Source organism: Oncorhynchus masou, chromosome 1 (assembly GCF_036934945.1).
Source record: "Oncorhynchus masou masou isolate Uvic2021 chromosome 1, UVic_Omas_1.1, whole genome shotgun sequence".
NCBI lineage: Eukaryota > Metazoa > Chordata > Actinopteri > Salmoniformes > Salmonidae > Oncorhynchus > Oncorhynchus masou.
This window is the reverse complement of record NC_088212.1, coordinates 34,125,035-34,147,176: the sequence shown is the minus strand read 5'-3', so window position 1 is coordinate 34,147,176 and position 22,142 is coordinate 34,125,035. Positions and strand designations below refer to the sequence as shown.

The 22,142-nt window shown below is 42.3% G+C and overlaps 1 protein-coding gene across 1 annotated transcript; it reads left to right on the top strand.

Annotated features, from left to right (window-relative positions):
* The first annotated feature begins 4,875 nt into the window (after positions 1-4,875).
* LOC135542651 (ras-related protein Rab-3C-like) lies at positions 4,876-19,678 on the top strand. The gene is made up of 5 exons (XM_064969768.1): positions 4,876-5,036; positions 6,002-6,226; positions 8,939-9,057; positions 16,334-16,458; positions 16,770-19,678. Exons 2-5 carry the CDS (start codon positions 6,002-6,004, stop codon positions 16,958-16,960), a joined length of 660 nt encoding a protein of 219 aa, XP_064825840.1. The 5' UTR covers positions 4,876-5,036; the 3' UTR covers positions 16,961-19,678.
* The last annotated feature ends 2,464 nt before the right edge of the window (positions 19,679-22,142 follow it).

The following is a 22,142-nucleotide window of genomic DNA, read 5'->3' as shown; positions in this document are numbered from 1 at the left end:
TGTGAAGACAATCTTCATCCTCCCCTGCCAGGAGTTCACGGAGAAGCTGGCAAAAGACAGAGCAATCCTGAGAAATATACAGATTAGGTTGGTATAAGTATATTATGTAGTTACCAATCTCATCGTCGTCTTATTTCTTTATTAAGTTGTTAATTGTTTCACAAATACAATTGTCTGGTTTTTTTTCTTCAATTTTGCTCATGTTCTATTCTGCTCCTATTCTACCAGGACCACTGAATGGCTGTTCAGATCGGACAGTTCTGTCTTGTCTGTAGTGTTTCTGTAGTAATAGTTGTTTTCTCTATCACAGTGTGCCTGTTAGACTAAATACATGAAACTGGAATTGTCCCCCTTTTTTATTTTATAGATAATAACATGGGATATTTTAATTATATATTAACCGCCGAACTGGAAATGTCCCCGGTTTTCATTTCAGAAATCTGGTCACCTTATAATAGCAAGCTAGGAATGATGGTTTGGTTAGCTAAACTAGCAAGTTTTTTTGGTAACCAAGGCAACTACTGTAGCTTCAATGGAGGTGCAAGTGAACACATTTCTAGGGGAAAATGTGTTGAATTATAGCAATGGTGTCACGTCTAATCAAGGTGGGTGGAATCAGGCGCAGAAAGCAGATAGCGATATAAAGTTTTATTCTCCGGTGAACAAAATAAACACGGTCAACCCAAATACACAGAGGGTGAAATTATCCAACACAGGATAACAGACTAACCGGAGAATAAGAAACACAATGACACCGACAGACAAATGAATGACAAAATAAACAATCCCGCACAAAACAAGGGCGGGACAACCTACATTATATACAGACACTAATTAACTAAACAACACACAGGTGAAACCAATCAGACAACCAACAGATACACGAAAAGGGATCGGTAGTGGCTAGTAGGACGGTGACGACGACCACCGAGCACCGCCTGAACGGGCAGGAGAGCCAACCTCGGCGGAAGTCGTGACAGATGGTATAAAAGGGATATTCAACTCGGGGCTCTATGCTTTCTCTGAAAAAGAATGCAACTCCGTGGAAGGTTTGTTCCACTCGGCAAGCGCGTCATTATTTTCCATAGAACGCATAGCCCCTGGTTGATTATTTATATACACTGAATGAACAAAACATTAGGAACACCCGCTCTTTCTATGACAGACTGACCAGGGGAATCCAGGTGAAAGCTATGATCCCTTATTGATGTCACCTGTTACATCCACTTCAATCAGTGTAGATGAAGGGAAGGAGACAGGTTAAATAAGGATTTTTAAGTCTTGAGACGGATTGTGTATGTGTGCGATTCAGAGCGTGAATGGGCAAGACAAAATATTTAAGCCTTTGAACGGGAATAGTAGTAGGTGCCAGGCGCACTGGTTTGAGTATGTCAAGAACTGCAATGCTTCTGGGTTTTTCACGCTCAACAGTTTCCTGTGCGTATCAAGAATGATCCACCACCCAAAGGACATTAAACAATCTTGACACAACTGTGGAAAGCATTGAAGTTAACATGGGCCAGCATCTCTGTGGAACGATTTCGACACCTTACAGAGTCCATGCCCCGACGAATTGAAGCTGTTCTGAGGGCAACAGGGGGTGCAACTCATTATTAGGAAGGTTTTCCTAATGTTTTGTACACTCAGTGTATTTGACTTACCAATTGTGTGTTCTACAAATATTTGACTTTACCACATAAGCCCCATTCTTCTTTTGAAGGCATCATGGAACACAGATAAAGCACTCCAAGACAAGCAGCAAATCATTGTTTATTGATTTCACTGTACAGTTATAGGGGCCTGAGCACATTCGTGTGAATGAGATATACCTTGAGTCTTCTTGGTACTTTGCAGAAGTCAGGTAGGGAAACCATAGTCCATATCCCGTAGAGGCCAGCGAGCAAAGCCCCAGTGGAGGCTGTCAGGATGGGGTTGTCCTTACTGCCATGGAGCCTTCTGGAGCCTTGGTCCTGGAGGAGAAATTCTGTGGAGTCCTCCATGATAAACTCTCTATTAGGCTACATAAAACAGTGGTTAGCATCCATATTAGTACTTTAGGCCAACCAAAACAGCAGAGGCAACAGTAAGGTAGACAGGGATAGGCATAATGTCTTGCTATTTTTTTATTTTGACACAATCATGAAAAAAATACCTGAACAAAAGTTTTTTACAGGTATTCCAAATATTTGTGAAGCTGCAAATGGAGCCCCTCTAATAATGACATTTGCAATTTGTCATAGGCGTCGAAATGTAATACTGTAATTCAATATCTAGACATGCAAGAACTCAAGCCCCCAGCAGAGGGTGCCATGGTACTATTATCGTGCAGAGTACTAAATAGAAAAGTTCTATTTATGAAACTTCCGTCATCAAAACCTTTTCAAAGAATTGTGCAAAGAGAACGTGCTACTATATCAATGCCTCTATTCATTTTGGTGAGTGGATATTACGCAAGATATTTCCCACATCGTTTTATGCACTTTGATTCTGTAAGCCGTATGTTTTATAGAACATACACATTTGCAGAAATATTTGGAGACGAGAAAACATGTGCTGTAATATTAAACGACATGCAACTTGATCCGATCGGTTACTTTATAAGATATTTGCATAAATGTTGCACAGTAAGTACAAATATCCTAGAATTTAGTAAAACGAGCACATGAGGCTTTGCAACTGTGACCTACTTCAGTCGCCCCCTTTCAAGCAGCAATCCAAACGGTCTGTGGACACCTATCAAACAACCCGGTCTCTCATTAATTATGCACTATAAACAAAACGGCCAAAGGTTTAATTCCTGCCAGGAGAGGAATCATTAACATACCCAATCAAATCCGTTTTCCGGTACACGGATAGGTAATGTACTTTCCATAACTGAGGTGGACAACAACTGTCTGTCCGATTATATGTGTCTGGAAGTCGTTAAAGGGATAGTTGACCCAAATTTCAAAATTACACATTGGTTTCCTTACGCTGTAAGCAGTCTATGGACAAGGCCTGATAGCAATCCATGCTTTGGTTTTATTTCCATGGTACTGTTTCCAAATTCTAACGTTTTAGCTTTTGTGGGACAAATCCCATTCAAGTCATGGTACCGATATTGTAATTTTTTTGTGCATCATGTCCAAATCACCCGCAAGTATCGCAAATTGATGGTGAAGCTCAACAAAGTAATTTACATATGATTTGAGCATGACGCGTGCATAATGCTAATATCGGTCCCATGACTCGACTGGGATTTGTGCCACGAATGCTAAAACGTTAGCATTTGGAAACAGTGCCAGAGAAACTAAACCAAAGAATGGATTGCTGTCATACCTTGTCCATAGACTGCTTACAGGGTAAGGTAACCATAATGTCATTTTGCAATTTGCGTGAACTATTCCAACATTTTAATCAGATATATTGATTTAAACAATTATATTTTACATAACACAATTTGTTCAGATTTTTTTATTTTTTTTTATTTCACCTTTATTTAACCAGGTAGGCTAGTTGAGAACAAGTTCTCATTTGCAACTGCGACCTGGCCAAGATAAAGCATAGCAGTGTGAACAGACAATACAGAGTTATACATGGAGTAATCAATAACAAGAAATATCAACACAGATGACAGGTGGTGTCTAGTTGATCACAACAGTAATAATGTGATAGACTGGTCCTAGAGCATTGTTTGGCATGGCAATGAGTGCCAAGTAGTTGGCATGAAAGCACAAACAGACTGACACTCAGGCTAGTCAGATCAGAAATAGCAACAGAGAACAGGTGTGGTCCAGTAGTCCAGAACAGCAGCCATGGGAGCCTGTCACAGATGATAATGGGCTGAGTGAAATGTTGACTAGGATGATATATTATTAAATATTGCATAGTGTGTGTGTTTAGATTTCCAGGTCCCAAATACCATGTCTCAGTAACTTTGAATTTCAATGTAGGCTTCTTTTAAAACGGAACGGTCTTCATTCCTATTCGTAACAGTAGGTGGAGTGACAGAAATAGCTACAAATGTGAAATCTTACCAATAACTGCAAAAAAAGTCTCACAAAACAGCAATCCATGCTTTAGTTTTGTTTATCTGGCCACTGTCTCCAAATGCTATCTTTTAAGCATTTGTGGTGCGATCCAACAGGTTAATAACCCCTATGTTTGCATTTGTCACAATTAATGTCTGAATAAAATGTTGTATTTTAGACCTATACAAAGAATATCATCTACTTTTCTAGGGCCTGTTTAATAAGGGCTGGTTTCCCAGCCTGTGTCTGGACTGTCTTAATGGAGAATTCCCATTGGAAGTACATTTTGGTCCAGGTCAGGACCAGGTTTAATCTACACCAGTGTTTGGCATCTATTACTGTAGCTTCAGTCTCAGCATCCCGCGTGTGTGGTGCTGAGATGAGAGGTGCAGAATCCAAGCTTGTACGACAATAGCAAAATATTTCCCACATTTTCTCATATCCCCCCTCCAAGTATTGCAGTTCCCATAGTCATATGGTACCTAGATGAAACCAGTTGACTTCAGAATGACTCAACACACATCATCATTAGGCTACATTGAACAAATTAATTTAGGCTAAATGCACATTGTAATTGTGCTTTACATTTCTGAAATGTTATATTGTCTTTTCTAAGAGCAAGCATATTTTTTGGTAATGCCACAGAGGAAATTGTATAATTGTCAAATTCATTATTAGATGAATGAAAATGTTCACAAAAATATCATTTTTTGAAAAATATTATAGTCTGGAGTTGTCAAAATTAATGTTGTCAAAGTGACTGTTGCATGCTGAATAATGCAGTCACCCTTTTGGAATTATAAAGACTACAAGCTCCATATTGTGAACTTTGACGTCGAATGCGCTTACTACGCTCTACAACCAACGAACACTGGCGCGCGCTTGGGCCGGACAGTTCAGCTTCGGAACACAGGGACAGCTCCCAGGTGCTGAAATTGTCGAGCATCAAACCGAACCGTCTTCTACAGTAAAACATTTCTATACAAACAGAAAAAGCCACTGACTGACACGAAGCCTTCGACGCAGGTTGGTTTGCTATTTTTTCTGCATCATGTTAATTTTTTGCTCGACTGTTATAGAATTCCGCAAAGAACTTGATTCTAAACTGTATTTCCGATGTTCCAAAATTCTGCAAGATTTTATCCAATTTACGAGAACTAGCCTACGTTTGTGTAGCAAAATGGAATAGTGTAATTTCGTCGTCCTCATAACATTTCTAAATGGAATTAGCACATAAAACACCTAAAATGCAGTGCCCATGTATTTCTAGATGATTGTTATCGGTAATAGGACATTTTGTTAATGAAACATTGTACATAGACAGTACGGTGTTGTTAATAGTGCAGTTTAGGCTTGCTTGATGTAAAACCGAAAGAATCCTCCGTTTAACAGAACAGGCACATGCTTGACATGGCAAATTGCTGATGCACAGTGAAAACATTTAGGCTACTAGGAACAAAGATGTCTGCTGTAGCCCAGTTCTATTTATATAGAATGCTGACAAATGCTGACGAATTTCGCAAGAAATATGAAACATTCCACATTTGTTTTTTGTCAATAATTGATGGATTGTTGAATTGATTTGCATAAACATTGATAAATCCAAGCCTAATTGATCATACACCTTCCACACCCTGCTGGGTATGATATAGATTGCTTAGGAAGGATCTGACTAATGTTCATTGGCAGGCACATATATGTGAAGATGTAGAACACAGGGGACTCTTCACCAACCCCAGGGTGTGTAGTGCTCTTTTTGTTTATCCAACACAGCCATCTGCCATCAGACACAGTCTGTATGCTTCTAACACCAATCTCAGAGGCTGGTGTGTTTGCGTGTGATCATTTTAATAATATATTCTTCTTTTTACACGTCTGTGACATTCGTCTTCCATGCAACATATCTAAACCTTAGAGTGACATTTCTAATGCCAATGAGTTGATTCCATGTTTGTCATAACCTTTGGCACTGTGACTCCTGGTCTTTCCAGATGGCTGCCACTCAGGGGACCACTCAAGGGAAGGAGGGCGGGGACCAGAACTTTGACTACATGTTCAAACTGCTGATCATTGGCAACAGCAGCGTGGGTAAAACCTCCTTCTTGTTCCGCTACGCTGACGACGCCTTCACTTCAGCCTTCGTCAGCACTGTGGGCATTGACTTCAAAGTCAAGACCGTCTACAAGAACGACAAGAGGATCAAACTGCAGATCTGGGTAGGTCTGTCGCTAGAGTCAGGGGTACTCACTATTGTGATAGATAATGTCTAGTGTACTGTAAGTGAAGCTATTCAACTACAGTGTGCACAAATATGAGCTATTCATTCAATGGCAGTATTTGCCTTATATGTCCCCCCAAATGTATGTTTGTTAAGTTTAACTACAAGTGTGCATCTAGTCACAACCTGTCACAGGTTAGTCTGCACATTGGCTGTTAGAAGTCTATAACAATGTAGAAGGCAGTATCGTTACAAGCTTTAAAGGATTGGGGCTTATAAATCACTTTCAACCCCAGTCCCTTAAAGCTTGGAACGATACTGCCTTTCTACGTTGTTATAGACTTCTAAAAGCCAACATGCCGACTAGGATCCAGTCACAATAACATTAAATGTGACATTTGACATGAAACATTTGAGTTGGATTGTGCTGCTAAGATGTAGGAGCAAGGCCTACCGTGATGGAACGCGAGGCAGGGCAGTGTAGAGAACAGAGGCAGATGGATGTGTATGGATCACTGAACAACACTCCTCTCAGACGGTGTTCTCCTCCTGTGTGTGTCCGACCTCGCCGACAGCTTTTTTTTATTAGGAGATTTGGAGTTGAAGGAGTCTGTTTTTGAGCACCTCTGAGATTGCTAAGGTGACAATTCAACGCATGCTTCCTCCAAACACCCGCTCTCTCTCTTTCCCAGAGAGGCAATGCTGTTCGCTGTCATATGTACTGTCTGTTTCACCAATTCATTGGTCCCAGACAGGACTGTAGCAGTTAATCAGCTGAGGGTTGAATGTAAACAGTTTAATTAGTGAGTAATAAGGGTAATGGGTTTTTGTCAGTTAAGCAAAAACAAGCGGGTTCTAATAGACACAGGATTGCCAGAGAGAGCATTCAATTGAATAGCTCTAGGTTGTCTAATTGGGCTGTTTGGGTACTGTACTATACCCGACGAGCTACAGTATGCTCAAATATACCAGTAAAGATTCAAATAAGATGGCCTATTGTCACTCTTCACGGACTTATTCACAGTGTAAACTGCTCTGTGGTGCCATGGCGATGATTAAATAAAACTAAGTCAATTCGTTTCAAATGGAGCTCCTGTTCATTGGACTCAGCAGGATTTTTCTGTCTCGCTGTGTCTTTTAGCTAAGAACAAGCAAAGCTGCCCACTCAAATAGCCCCAAGATGAAATGAATCATTGGCTAGCACTTGGCCCTGAATCGATAGGGTAGTGAAATGTGTGGATGCATACAGTATGTCTTCAGTATTCAGCCAAGAGGAAAGTCAACAGTCAAAGCATTGTCTAGAAGATGAATGTTTAATGTAAAGCAATGTCACAGTCTGCAAAAAAAAGAGAACCATTTTCAGAATAATAAAAAAAAAACCGATAAAGAAATGTACTTAAAAAACATTATTTAGAAGTAGGTAATGCTATGGCCTACTGAGTTGTATTGTACAAAAACATTCTACAGTTCATTGTACGCACTAATATATAATAGACACACACACCTGAACATCTGCATGCAGGTGCACGTACGTCCATGCTTTACTGTGTATATTTGTGGGTTTCCATTGCTCAGCCCAGCTGCTGTATGAGGGAGATTGAGGTAGACAGCCTCTGAGCTGTGTGTGCTTTTGAAGGTCAGAGATGTCCGTTGGCTACCACACAGACACAATTATAGCCATATTCACAGAGAGAGCAGAGCAGGCCTCTCTCTGTAGCTAATGTAACCCAGCACTGTTTGGCCTCGCAGTGGAAATAGCACACTGCTGAGTGCTATACAAGAGGTTTATTGTAAAAACCCATAGACATGACATAATCAGTATAATATGGCCAGTAGGTCTCAGCCAACACAGTGACTAATCAGCATGGCGTCGGAAATATCTCTCTATTTCAATGGTTAGCTACGGTATATGGGATCAATGGTCTGCTTCCCATGGGGTGTGGAGACATCACCAGACACCCTGTTGTGCTTGTATCAATTGCTCTGCATGCATGGAGAGGGATTTGGATTATTTGATTTATTGATCATAGTGCATTATTCATTTACTGGGGAGACTTGAACCTCTAGAATTTGTGAATAGATTATGACCGTCATGATCATCACAGCTAGCCAAACCAGCTGGCGATGCAGGATACATGATCATCACAGCTAGCCAAACCAGCCGGCGATGCAGGATACACGATCATCGCAGCTAGCCAAACCAGCCGGCGATGCAGGATACACGATCATCGCAGCTAGCCAAACCAGCCGGCGATGCAGGATACACGATCATCGCAGCTAGCCAAACCAGCCGGCGATGCAGGATACACGATCATCGCAGCTAGCCAAACCAGCCGGCGATGCAGGATACACGATCATCGCAGCTAGCCAAACCAGCCGGCGATGCAGGATACACGATCATCGCAGCTAGCCAAACCAGCCGGCGATGCAGGATACACGATCATCGCAGCTAGCCAAACCAGCCGGCGATGCAGGATACACGATCATCGCAGCTAGCCAAACCAGCCGGCGATGCAGGATACATGATCATCGCAGCTAGCCAAACCAGCCGGCGATGCAGGATACACGATCATCGCAGCTAGCCAAACCAGCCCAGAATAAATACACACATGGATGGGAGATTTTCTGTGTGACTTACTGTGAGTGACTGTGTGTGTGTGTGTGCGTGTGTTTGTGACCAGCAACAACAATGTTCTGTATCTCTCTCCAGGACACAGCGGGACAGGAGCGGTACCGGACAATCACCACTGCATACTACCGGGGAGCCATGGGCTTCATCCTTATGTATGACATCACCAACGAGGAGTCCTTCCATTGTGTGCAGGACTGGTGAGTTCTACTGGGGTACAACACATTTTCATCCTATCTAGGAGGAACATTTGTGTTAAATAGCACAGTTGATTATATAATTTAAAACCAGTACATTAACAGCTTTCATCAGCACTTTGGAAGGACTGCAATTTTGTCAGTATATCATGTGTCATGAAATACAGGAGGGAAGGAAGCAACTTCAGATGACATGTTTTGTTTTAAGTATTGTTTACATACTGTATATCTTAACACAAGATTCTCAGAAAGACTACATGTCTTTATGGACAACAGTGTGTTGTTGGGTTGTATTGAGACAGGATGTGTAGAGGAGTTCTCCCTGTGAAGAAACAGACCCAAATAGCTGACCTTCATCTCTGTCAGTATCTCCTTATCTAAGCGTATTGATTAGAGCGCTTGTTCTCAGAGAGCCACTGGCCCATCTGTGTGTGTGTGTGTGTGTGGGGTGGGGTGGGGTGTGTGGGGGGGTCCCTGGGTAGGCCAGGCAAAGTCACGAATCACTGTCTTTGTGAGCCACAAAATCTATTTCCATCCGACTGAATACCTACACTACTGGAACCTTGTTCTGTATCTTTCCTGTATCCTGGATTCAACATGATTCATTCCTAGAAATAAGAACAAGAAGTCTATTTCATCAGTCACAATTACCAGGTTTCTGGGATAAACTCTACCAGAATAGTTTAAGAAAAATAATGTTTTGATGGATGCACTTGACAAAACGATTAAATGTTTCACGGTGAAACAAAAAGAAAAATGTTTTCTCAATTGTGTAGAGAGAAAGTGATTTTGACTACCATGTCCTCTTTTGTGTACAGAATGGGCGTGTCACATCAACCCTCGTGTTGGTATGCTGAGTAGGGCATCTTTGTAGAAAGTAGACAGGTTAAACATCTCTGTCCCCTTTGGTTGTGTAGATCCAGGTGTTGTGGTCAGACAGTGTGACCCCTCCCTCTCTGTAGCATGATTACAGCTCACTGCTATAGCCTTATCTCACCCTCACGGCCCAACAGGATTATGGGAGCACAGAGAGGAAAGGGGTGCTTGTGATCACTACGGCAACGCGCTGATGTACTGTCGGATGACTAAACTGCTAAGAAAGGACGAAAACACATTTATTTAACAGGCTCTCTGTATGAGACATTGCAATGCAATCAAATTGAACAGCAGCTACTGTAGAGTCATGAACTGTTCTATTCTGAAGTCTTGATACCAGTCAGCTAATGACTGTTATTATCTTGGTGCTGTTCAAATCAGTGAGCTTGTTCACTAAAGCCATAGCAGTGACAGAGCACAAAAATACTTTATTAGTTAACACTTTCTATGAAGTACATACATATAATGCTTTATAACATCCTTTATAACACATATGTCAGAGTCAAGGCCCGCGGGCCACATCCGGCCCGCGAGAAGGTTTTTTACGGCCCCTGGGATGATCTTGATTTATTATTAGAACCGGCCCGCAGACCGCAGCAAGCCGGCAGCCCGCAGATCTTTTACACGCACCAATACTACATTTCCCACAATGCAACGGTGACGCACCGAGCAGTAGGCTGCTTCATTTCAATATTTATTGGCACAGCAGTCGTCAGCATCACAGTAAAATTAACTTTCAGATACCCATCAAAAATGGCAAAACGGAAGGTGGACACTGAGAACCGGGGTTTCAAACAAGGTGGGAGTCGGAGTATATGTTCACGGAGGTAGCTGGAAAACCTGTGTGTCTTCTGTGTGGAGAAAGTGTGGCGGTACTGAAAGAGTATAATCTGAGACGACATTATGAAACGAAACACGCGGACAAAAACAAGAATATGGACATGGAACAAAGGCTACAAAAGGCAGAGGAATTAAAACGAGGCCTCAAATCTCGACAGGCTCTGTTCAAAAAAGCCAAATCACAAGGCCAGGCTGCTGTCAAGGCCAGTTTTATTTTGGCAGAAGAGATCGCTAAATCAGCCCGGCCATTTACGGAGGGGGATTTCATCAAAAACTGCATGATTAAAGTTTGTGAAGTTTGCCCAGAAAAAAGGCAACTCTTTTTAAATGTGAGTCTGAGCAGAAACACCATTGCCGAGAGAGTAGACCAGTTGTCCATCAATCTAAAAGAGCAGCTTGTGAAAAAGGAAAAGATTTCATTGCATATTCCTTGGCTGTGGATGAGAGCACCGACATTTCTGACATTGCCCAGTTGTCAATTTTCATCCGCGGAGTGGACTCCAGCCTAAGCGTGACAGAGGAGTTTTTGGCTTTACGTCCTATGCATGGCACAACTACGGGGCATGATTTGTATGAAGAGGTGTCAAGATGTGTAAATGAGATGGAGCTGCCTTGGGAAAAACTCGTGGGTTTGACAACCGACGGAGCACCTGCGATGTGTGGACACAGGAGCGGACTGGTGGCGAAGATACGGGAAAAGATGCAAGAGGAAAACGCGACAGGTGAGCTGACAGCTTATCATTGTATCATACACCAGGAAGCGTTGTGCGGTAAAGCCTTGAAAATGGAGCATGTAATGAGCATCATCACGCGCACAGTTAACTTTATCAGAGCCAAAGGTTTGAATCACCGCCAGTTCAAGGCATTTCTGACGGAGTTAGAAACGGAGCATGGTGATTTGCCTTATCACACAGAGGTGCGATGGCTAAGCCAGGGAAAGGTGCTTCAAAGATGTTTCGAGCTTCGTGAGGAGATTTGTCTGTTCTTGGACAGCAAAGGGAAAGACACAACACAACTCCGAGACGAAATGTTTCTGTGTGAAATGGCTTTTCTGTGTGACATTACGAGTCATCTGAATGCAATGAACTTGCAGCTGCAGGGTCGGGATCATGTCATCTCTGATATGTACAGTACAGTGAAGGCATTTAAAACCAAACTGACTCTGTGGGAGACGCAGATGCGGAAAGAAAATTTGAGCCACTTTCCCAGCTGCCAGACCATGAAAGAGAAGCTCTCTACCAGTGCGTTCCCGAGCGCACAGTTGGCTGATAAAATAGGTATGCTTGCCGCTGACTTTCGACGCCGATTTGCTGACTTTGAAGCACAAAAAAGCAGGTTGGAACTGCTCGGTAACCCATTTGCTGTTGACGTGGAAAGCTCACCACCAAACCTCCAAATGGAGTTGATTGACCTCCAATGCAATGATGCACTGAGGGCAAAATATGCGGCAGTGGGTGCTGCGGAGTTCGCCCGTTTCCTCCCCGACACAATGCCCCAGCTGCGCATCCAGGCTGCTCAAACGTTGTCTATGTTTGGCAGCACATACCTGTGTGAACAACTTTTTCTTTGATGAACCTGAACAAAACATCACACAGAAGTCGACTTACTGCTGAACACCTCCACTCAATTCTGAGGATTTCCTCAGCTCAGAGCCTTACCCCGAACATTGATGAACTTGTGGAAAAGATGGGACACCACCAAGTATCACCCTCAACCTCAAACAAGTGAACATTACTGTGCAATCACATATTTAGAGTTTTTACTCAGTTCAAGTTTAAAAGTTAAAGTTTAATATTTGTTTTCACTGCATGTTACTTCTCCTTAAACAAAGTGTTGTTTTTGATTAATAGATTTTTGCACTTTATTTTATTGTATTTCAATCCAATTATATTTTAAAAATATTTCAGTTGAGTGGATGATAGAAAATTGCTATTATTGTTTTTTTCTTTGAAGTAAATTTAGCCCACTTTTGCTAAAATAGAAAATATAGGCTACTGATGGTGCCTTGAATACCGGTTTCTTTCATTTAATGTTCATGTTATGGGGATTTTTATATAAAGGAAATTTGTCTTTTGTGTCTGTTGAAAATTAAAGATTACTGACAGAGCCATAAGAAAATATTGCTTTATTTATCTGATCATATTGGAATATATTTGTTAGGTTTTCAGTAGGTTCAATTAGGTTCACTAGACTATATGCGTCATTTAAAAAATTTTCAATGAACATTCGAACAGTCCGGCCCTCGGCTTGTAGCTAAATTTTTTATTTGGCCCTCCGTCCATTTGACTTTGACACCCCTGCTTTATAATGTGTTATAACTGACTATAAGCATCCATAATAACTGATAAATGGTAATAAAACCATGTATGATGTTTTAAATATCATTAGTTATAATTACTTATGAGACTATATATTTGGTATTTGATTAGGATCCCCATTAGCTGTTGTAATATCAGCAGCTGCTCTTCCTGGGATTCACACAGAACATGAAACATGACATAATACAGAACATTAATATACAACAACAGCTCAAGGACAGAACTGCATACATTTAAAAAAAAAGGCACAGGTTTCTTACGTATCAATGCCTCCACACAAACTATCTAGGTCAAATAGGGGAGAGGCGTTGTGCCGTGAGGTGTTGCTTTATTTTGTATTTTGAAACCAGGTTTGCTTTTTATTTGAGCAATTTTGCATGGAAGGAAGTGTGTTGAGTTAATTTGAGGGGACAGAAAATGTACACTGTTATACAAGCTGTACACTCACCACTTTACATTGTAGCAAAGTGTCATTTCTTCAGTGTTGTCACATGAAAAGATATACTCAAATATTTACAAAAATGTGAGGGGTGTACTCACTTTTGTGATATACTGTATATATATATTCTTTTACATCATCCACGTAAGGGTCATGGGACGTTACAAAGCATGATGCATATGTATATGTATTATTCTGAATTAAGGACCTGAACAGATTTCTTATGATAGGCTTTTATTCCATTATTATTTTCCATTATTCGTCCTGGTTAGAAGGTTGAGGGTAAAGATGCATGTTTTCCATCCCTGCCAGGATGTGTGTGAATGAGCTCCTGTCCTAACTCACACTCATTTCCTGTGTGTGACGCAGTTGTCTCCTGACAGTGACAGAGTCACGCTGGGCACTAGACACTGCTGCTTCTCTCCTCTCTTGGTTATTGGCCATTGAAACCCAAAACAAATAATTGTGAGAGATAAACATAGATATCTGTAATAATTTCACCATTAAATATAGGCTAGTGTCACGCCCTGGTCTATATTTATTATGTTATCTTCATTTATTGGGTCAGGCCAGGGTGTGACATGGGTTTATTTGTAGTGTGTTTCGTCTTGGGGTTGTGTGGGGTGTATAGATTAGTCTATGGCTGCCTGAGGCGGTTCTCAATCAGAGTCAGGTGATTATCGTTGTCTCTGATTGAGAATCATACTTAGGTAGCCTGGGTTTCACTGTGTGTTTGTGGGTGATTGTTCCTGTCTCTGTGTTTGTTGCACCAGTCAGGGCTGTTTCGGTTTTCAACGTTTGTTGTTTTGTATTGTTCGTGTCTTTTCATCATTAAAGATGTATCGAACGAACCACGCTGCATTTTGGTCCGATCCTTGTTCCACCTCTTCATCAAAGGAGGAGTTGGAAGAAACCCGTTACAGCTAGACTAGAGATAGATTATAAACATTCAGCACAAAAAAAACACATTTCAGAGCTGCTGTTTTTGACCAGGATGTCACTGTGAATAATATCATTAGTCAGAAGTGAATTGACCTACATCTGAACTCGTATCACCAGTCTGACATCACTGTACACTCCAACAGTGCAGTAATACTTAGAAATGCAATAACAATACATACATAATACAAAAAGTTAAAAACAAGAAACTAAATTAAGAAACATTAGAACGAGCAACGGCAGACTGGAATATAATTATACAGTGCATTAGTGAAGTATTCAGACCCCTTCCCTTTTTCTACAGGTTTCGAGACATTTTTGCCAATGTATAACAAAAAAACCTGAAATACTTTATTTACATAAGTATTCAGATGCTTTGCTATGAGACTTGAAATTGAGCTCAGGTGCATCCTTTTCCCATTGATCACCCTTGAGATGTTTCTACAACTTGATTGTCCACCAGTGGTAAATTCAATTGATTGGACATGATTTGGAAAGGCACACACCTGTCTTTATAAGGTCCCACAGTTGACAGTGCATGTCAGAGCAAAAAACAAGCCATGAGGAAGGAATTGTCCGTAGAGCTCCGAGACAGGATTGTGTTGAGGCACAGATCTGGGGAAGGGTACCAAAATAATTCTGAGGCATTGAAGGTCCCCAAGAACACAGTGGCCTCCATCATTCTTAAATGGAAGAAGTTTGGAACCACTAAGACTCTTTCTAGAGCTGCCCGCCAGGCAGCTCTAGAAAAGGGCATTGGTCAGGGAGAAAGGCATTGGTCAGTGAGGTGACCAAGAACCCGATGGTCACTCTGACAGAGCTCTAGAGTTCCTCTGTGGAGATGGGATAACATTCCAGACAACAATCTCTGCAGCACTCCACCAATCAGGCCTTAATGGTAGAGTGGCTAGACAGAAGCCACTCGTCAGTAAAAGGCACATGACAGCCCGCTTGGAGTTTTCTAAAAGGCACCTAAAGACTCTCTGACCATGAGAAACAAGATTATCTGGTCTGATGAAACCAAGAGAGACTAGTCAGGATCGAGAGAAAGATGAACGGAACAAAGTACAGAGAGATCCTTGAGGAAAACCTGCTCCAGACCAGTCAGGACCTCAGACTGTGGCAAAGGTTCACCTTCCAACAGGACAACAACCGTAAGCACAGAGCCAAGACAACGTAGGAGTGGCTTTGGGACAAGTCTTTGAATGTCCTTAAGTGGCCTAGCCAGAGCCCGGACTTGAACCCAATCTAACATCGCTGGAGAGACCTGAAAATAGCTGTGCAGCGGCACTCCCCATCCAACCTGACAGAGCTTGAGAGGATGGGAGAAACTCCCCAAATACAGGTGTGCCCAGCTTGTAGCGTCATACCCAAGAAGACTCGAGGCTGTAATCACTGCCAAAGGTGCTTCAAGAAAGTACAGAGTAAAGGGTCTGTATACTTATGTAAATGTGATATTTACGTAAAAGGAAATACTCAAATTTGCAAAAATGTATTCAAAACTGTTTTTGCTTTGTCATTATGGGGTATTGTGTGTAGATTGATGAAGGGGAATAAACGATTTAATCCATTTTAGAATAAGGCTTTAACGTAACAAAATGTGGAAAAAGGGAAGGGGTCTTAATAATATCCGAATGCACTGTACATATAAATGGTGTGTATAGACAGTATGGACAGAACACAAAACAAATCTAGCTAGGAGCTAGAAGCAAGCGGACGGTGTCTGTCAGCGCCGTTCTGTAGTAAACCTGAGTTTGATGGAGGAGATATGTTGTTTACTGTATCAGCGTGTCGCCTATAGCTTCTAGTAGATAGATGCAGTGCTCTGTTTTCTGCTCTGTATATGTATGTGTGCGTGTGTGTGCAGGTCGACCCAGATTAAGACCTATTCTTGGGACAACGCCCAGGTGGTGCTGGCTGGGAACAAGTGTGACATGGAGGAGGAGAGGGTGGTGGCTGCAGACAGCGGGAGACAGCTGGCAGAACAACTCGGTGAGCTGCTATCATTTGATTGATCAGGGACACTTTATAGTGGCAGAGATAAAATAATGAACACATCGAATGTCAACAGTCAGATACGAAGCATTATAATGCGTTAGCTCATTCTGATTCACAGCACCGGTACCTACATGGGCTTTTGTAAGTTCATTGACTTATTGTAAACATAACGTACAGTATTTGACAGGCTTTCATTTTCACTTAGTCATTGTCAAGAGATTTCTGAATGTAGACAATTAACTTGTAAACATCATCTACGATGTTCATATGCTATTTCTCTCTTCTGCCTCGCTATCCCTCCGCAGGTTTTGAGTTCTTTGAAACGAGTGCCAAGGACAACATCAATGTCAAGCAGACCTTTGAACGCCTCGTTGACATCATCTGTGACAGGATGTCCGAGAGCCTGGACACTGATCCTGCCGTTACCACGGGAACACCTAGCGCCAAACTGACAGACAGCGCCCCGCCGCTCCAGCAGTCCGCCTGTAACTGTTAGTGGCTCCTCCCCCTTCCTGTGTTTCGAAGATACCCAGTCCCTTAGATATAGGCTACATCCTAAATGGCACCCTTTTCCGTACACAATGCACTACTTTTGACGAGGGCCCATAGGGCTCTGGTCAAAGGTTGTGTACTTTATAGGAAAAAGGGTGCCATGTGTGACTCAACTGTAGTCTTAAAGTAGGGGTGCACAACTAAGATCCTGGATGGCTGCAGCAAAGGCAGATTTTCCTCCTTGCCTTTTAATCAGAGATTGACTTGTATAAATACTGTAGGTGCACTCTCTGGCCAATCAGTGACAGTAGTCCATCAGTTAAGTGCCAGAATGGAAGGAAACTCAGCAGGACTGCGGACTGGAGTTGTGCACCCCTGTCTTGTAGTATTCTGATGTGTCATCTGACCACTTTCATCATCGTACATCAGCCAGGGCTGCAGACTGTTTCTGTTCTCTTGACAACTCCTTATGGAATTGTCAAACATGGAGTTGGCAAGAGCACTGATCTGTGACCAGGCACGCAATCAATGTCTGACCCTCTATAGCTGTGTTGAGGTGCAGATCTTTACACCTTTACCTAGAAACACAGAGGGTCTGAATATGTCTGATGAGTATGTCTGTGTCGGCCTTACAGGATGGCTAATGATATGACACTACAAACATCCATTATCCTCTTTAGCTTACCTTACAACATTAAAAATGATGCTTGTAAAGGCTGTTAGAATTCAACGTGGTGTCCATGCACTGCACAGTAGCCTTCCAACTGGCTTCAAATACTTGTAATCGATTCAAATTCTTTTAGGAGAACCCAGAGCTTTGTCACTGTTTTTATTGTCCATCCTAAAACTTGCAGGGGATAAAGTCATAATCAGTGCATTCATTTATTGAGCCATCTATTTATGCATTTATTATGTTTGTGTTACATATTGTCTTCTGCCGAAGCCAAAAGCTATTCCGTGTACTGTAGACAAACTGGTAGATGGTAGCTGATTTCTGTTTGCAGTGTGTGTGTGTGTGTGTGTGTGTGTGTGTGTGTGTGTGTGTGTGTGTGTGTGTGTGTGTGTGTGTGTGTGTGTGTGTGTGTGTGTGTGTGTGTGTGTGTGTGTGTGTGTGTGTGTGTGTGTGTGTGTTTTAGGAAGAGTGAATGAGTGTGGCAGTGTGATAGATTTCAATCATCTACCTTGGGATAACAAAGCAAATGTGGCCTTTTAGTATTTCCAACATGGCCTCTTCTCCTTCCTGGTCACCTGCCACATTGATTTCATACTTCATGGATATCCTACATTGTGTCTGTGAGTACTGTATACTGTACACGTGCATTTGTATTAGTAGTCCTGATATGCCATCTGATGAGTGTGTCCACATTTCTGCAAAACTGAATAGATCCTCTTTTTCTAGTCTTGTTAAGAAATTTGACAAGTGTGCTGTCAAATAACCAATAACCCGAAGTGATGTTGTTCTACCCAGACAATTACAGTTATCTTTACCCAAACTACAAACCGACCCTTCCCTCGTATCCACTTCCCGGAGAGAAAGAAAATACAGAATGACCACAGCCAAGATATGATATGTTATGACAGGTGGATACTGAAGCCATGATAGAGTCTGTCTGACTGGATAAACATCAATATCCTCTGAAACAGTATTTTTAGGGAGAATGGTGTCCATATTTCATGTACCTAAGAAAGTGCACCTTTTCCACATCCTTGAACCACGTTGTTATTGTCTCCATCCTTGGCTGAAGCAAATTGTCCTTTACATATAGGATGTCGTGACAGTCCTGTACCTCCCAGTAAAGATCATCTACCATATAATAGGGGAATAACTACATAAAACATTTGATAACTGTAATTGTGCCAACAAAAAAAAACTGTCTGTAGTTTGTTTTACATTGTGTCTTTGCATAGAAAATGGAAGGTTCAAAAAAGAAAAGTAGCATGAAGACATTGAATTATCTATATTTATATATCTAAGGGTGTATGTTATCTATGTTATAGATATAGAATTAAGTGCATCTTCATAGCTTTGGCTGTGTGATGCAATGGGCCAACAAGTGCAATATTTTAGGAATTTATTTCTGTACATAGTCCTTCTAGTACCGTATACCTGCAGTTGAGTGACTGGTCTGATGTTGGTGTTGTATTGTATGGCACTGCAAGCATCACACTGTGTGTGTGTGTGTGTGTGTGTGTATGTGTGTGCGCGCGCTTTATCTGGGATTTGCAGTGCGGTGAAGTAGTGTAATGGGTGTTTATTACTTATTGTATGCGTGTACCTTTTCTACGGATGTATTCATGCACTATATACTGTTCCTGCTAGCTATCTGTTGGTGAACTCGTACTATACGTGAAAATGCAGTATTGTGGAAGATAGAGAAATTAGGGTATGCCATATGCTGTACTGATATTAAGTCTATGTTATAAAAAAGGGAAATATCTCTATTCCAACAGGATGTTGTCTGTGTGAGATTATTATTTACCTGTACATGAATAGTAGCCATTACCCTGCTGAGATTGAAACCTCAAACATCTCTACATTCAAATTCCCTGCCATCTACTTCCTCATCTGTGATTATGCATATTCATGACCTCCACTATTCAGCCCACTGGGCACCGACGCCAATTCAACGTCTATTCCACGTTGTTTTGTACCTTCAAGTGCAAGCAATGTACAAACTATGTGTTTAAGATGATGGGAAATAAACAAATTGTATTCATGTCATGTGTGTATTGTGTTTTTGTGTGTAGAGATCCATTGGCTCCCACCTTGTGATTGAAGGTGTTCAGCTTGGTGTATTTTTGTGGTCTCTCACTATCTCTAGAGAAAGCATGCCTCCTAATGGAAAAACCAGGTAAGTTCATGTTTTACATGATGATTTTCTATGCCCAGCATTAGGTTAAGGCTATGACCATAGATTGAGCTCAAGGAAAGGGTTGAGGCTAGGGTATCCAGTAGTGGTGCATGGGTAAAATCACTGAGGAAGCCAAGCCAGGAGGAAATAGCCATATCACAACCTATGTGTTGTGATAATTGCATTGTTTGCTCTGTCACCTGTTTGTTCATATGCCTTGACAACGGGATATATAGGCCTAAGGCTGAGACAATAAGACAAGTGGCAGATTAAATTCAACCACGGCTGAACCGGGAGGTAGACTTAAAGCTAGGGTTAAGGCAAGAGTTAGGGTTCTGGTTGAGGCTAGGGTTAGGGTGGAACCTAGCCTCAAACACCACCACAACCCTAGCTTCATGTCTACTAAGTAGCAGGACAGAGATTTTGGTCGCGTGTGGTTTTGGTAGATGGCCATTTTCACCACTAGAGGGCCTCCTTTCTGCACACACTTCTAGTCTGGAATGAAAGGTACAAATGGACAAACGCTTCAAAAGTCCTCTTACCACTGCTGATCTATTAATCACACACTGTCTAACACAAGCCTAAATCCCAACGTTATGGATGGACTGGGACATATTACATTGATGGACCCAAGGGCCCTACACAGGTGAGACTCTTCACCGCCATGAGTAAACACACTGATGCCTCCTGATACCTTCTGGCTCGGATAAACAGACAGATAAACAGACGGACAGACAGATAAACACACACACACACAGAGAACGTACTTTAGAAAAGGCAAGAATAGTGGAGTTAATTTTTTATTCTTCACATATCAACTTGAGCCTTTCTCAAGAATATCCAGATTTGATGGCTATAGTTGGCTAAAACAGACACAAAATGACACCCAGGCTACTGAGTTTTATTGCTTGTTGTAAAAGTTAGAGAAAAGGTTTTAGATCCACTTTAGGCTGTAAGCGTTGGTGTTTAACATCTTTAAATGTTCTAATAAACAACTATTAGCAGAGCTGGCCTGATCTAAAACCTAATCTCAGAACTATGCTGAGGCCTTCTCTTTTTCCAAAGGAAATATATTATCTCACTCCCAACATAATTACATGACTCTTTTCCAGGCTCCGCACCACCTCTAACTGTCCTTTGATACTTCCCTTCATAAAAGAGAGAGAGAGGTAAGGAGAAATTATTTGATTTATTTCTGCATTGTTTTCATGGTGCATGTGCAGAAGTGAAACGTGTGGCTGGTCAGAAAACACTTAATGGCTTCCATGTGGAAGGCTAATGCAGAAACACACAGGCACCGGCTAGAGCAGAAACACACAGGCACCGGCTAGAGCAGAAACACACAGGCACCGGCTAGAGCAGAAACACACAGGCACCGGGCTAGAGCAGAAACACACAGGCACCGGGCTAGAGCAGAAACACACAGGCACCGGGCTAGAGCAGAAACACACAGGCACCGGGCTAGAGCAGAAACACACAGGCACCGGGCTAGAGCAGAAACACACAGGCACCGGGCTAGAGCAGAAACACACAGGCACCGGGCTAAAGCAGAAACACACAGGCACCGGGCTAGAGCAGAAATACACAGGCACCGGGCTAGAGCAGAAATACACAGGCACCGGGCTAAAGCAGAAACACACAGGCACCGGCTAGAGCAGAAACACACAGGCACCGGGCTAGAGCAGAAACACACAGGCACCGGCTAGAGCAGAAACACACAGGCACCGGGATAGAGCAGGAACACACAGGCACCTGCTAGAGCAGAAACACACAGGCACCTGCTAGAGCAGAAACACACAGGCACCGGGCTAGAGCAGAAACACACAGGCACCGGCTAGAGCAGAAACACACAGGCACCGGCTAGAGCAGAAACACACAGGCACCGGGCTAGAGCAGAAACACACGGGCAGCTAGCTAGAGCAGAAACACACGGGCAGCTAGCTAGAGCAGAAACACACAGGCAGCAGGCTAGAGCAGAAACACACAGGCAGCAGGCTAGAGCAGAAACACACAGGCAGCAGGCTAGAGCAGAAACACACAGGCAGCAGGCAAGAGCAGAAACACACAGGCAGCAGGCAAGAGCAGAAACACACAGGCACCAGGCTAGAGCAGAAACACACAGGCACCAGGCTAGAGCAGAAACACACAGGCACCAGGCTAGAGCAGAAACACACAGGCACCAGGCTAGTAAAGTCTATCAGTTTTAATGACAGACAAATAGGGTTATTTCTGAGGTCAGGGCTTTGCATCATTTCCCATTGGTTTAATCACTTTTATTTTCCAGGCTGATTGCCAAGACAAAACAAAGAGGAGATTTACCCACCCAGCCACAAC

Bases quoted from the DNA above. Each gene is read 5' to 3' on its own strand.
- LOC135542651 (XM_064969768.1), top strand. From the start codon at position 6,002: ATGGCTGCCACTCAGGGGACCACTCAAGGGAAGGAGGGCGGGGACCAG. The intron at 9,058-16,333 runs GTGAGTTCTACT...GTGTGTGTGCAG, and splicing joins TTCCATTGTGTGCAGGACTG to GTCGACCCAGATTAAGACCT. The intron at 16,459-16,769 runs GTGAGCTGCTAT...ATCCCTCCGCAG, and splicing joins ACAGCTGGCAGAACAACTCG to GTTTTGAGTTCTTTGAAACG.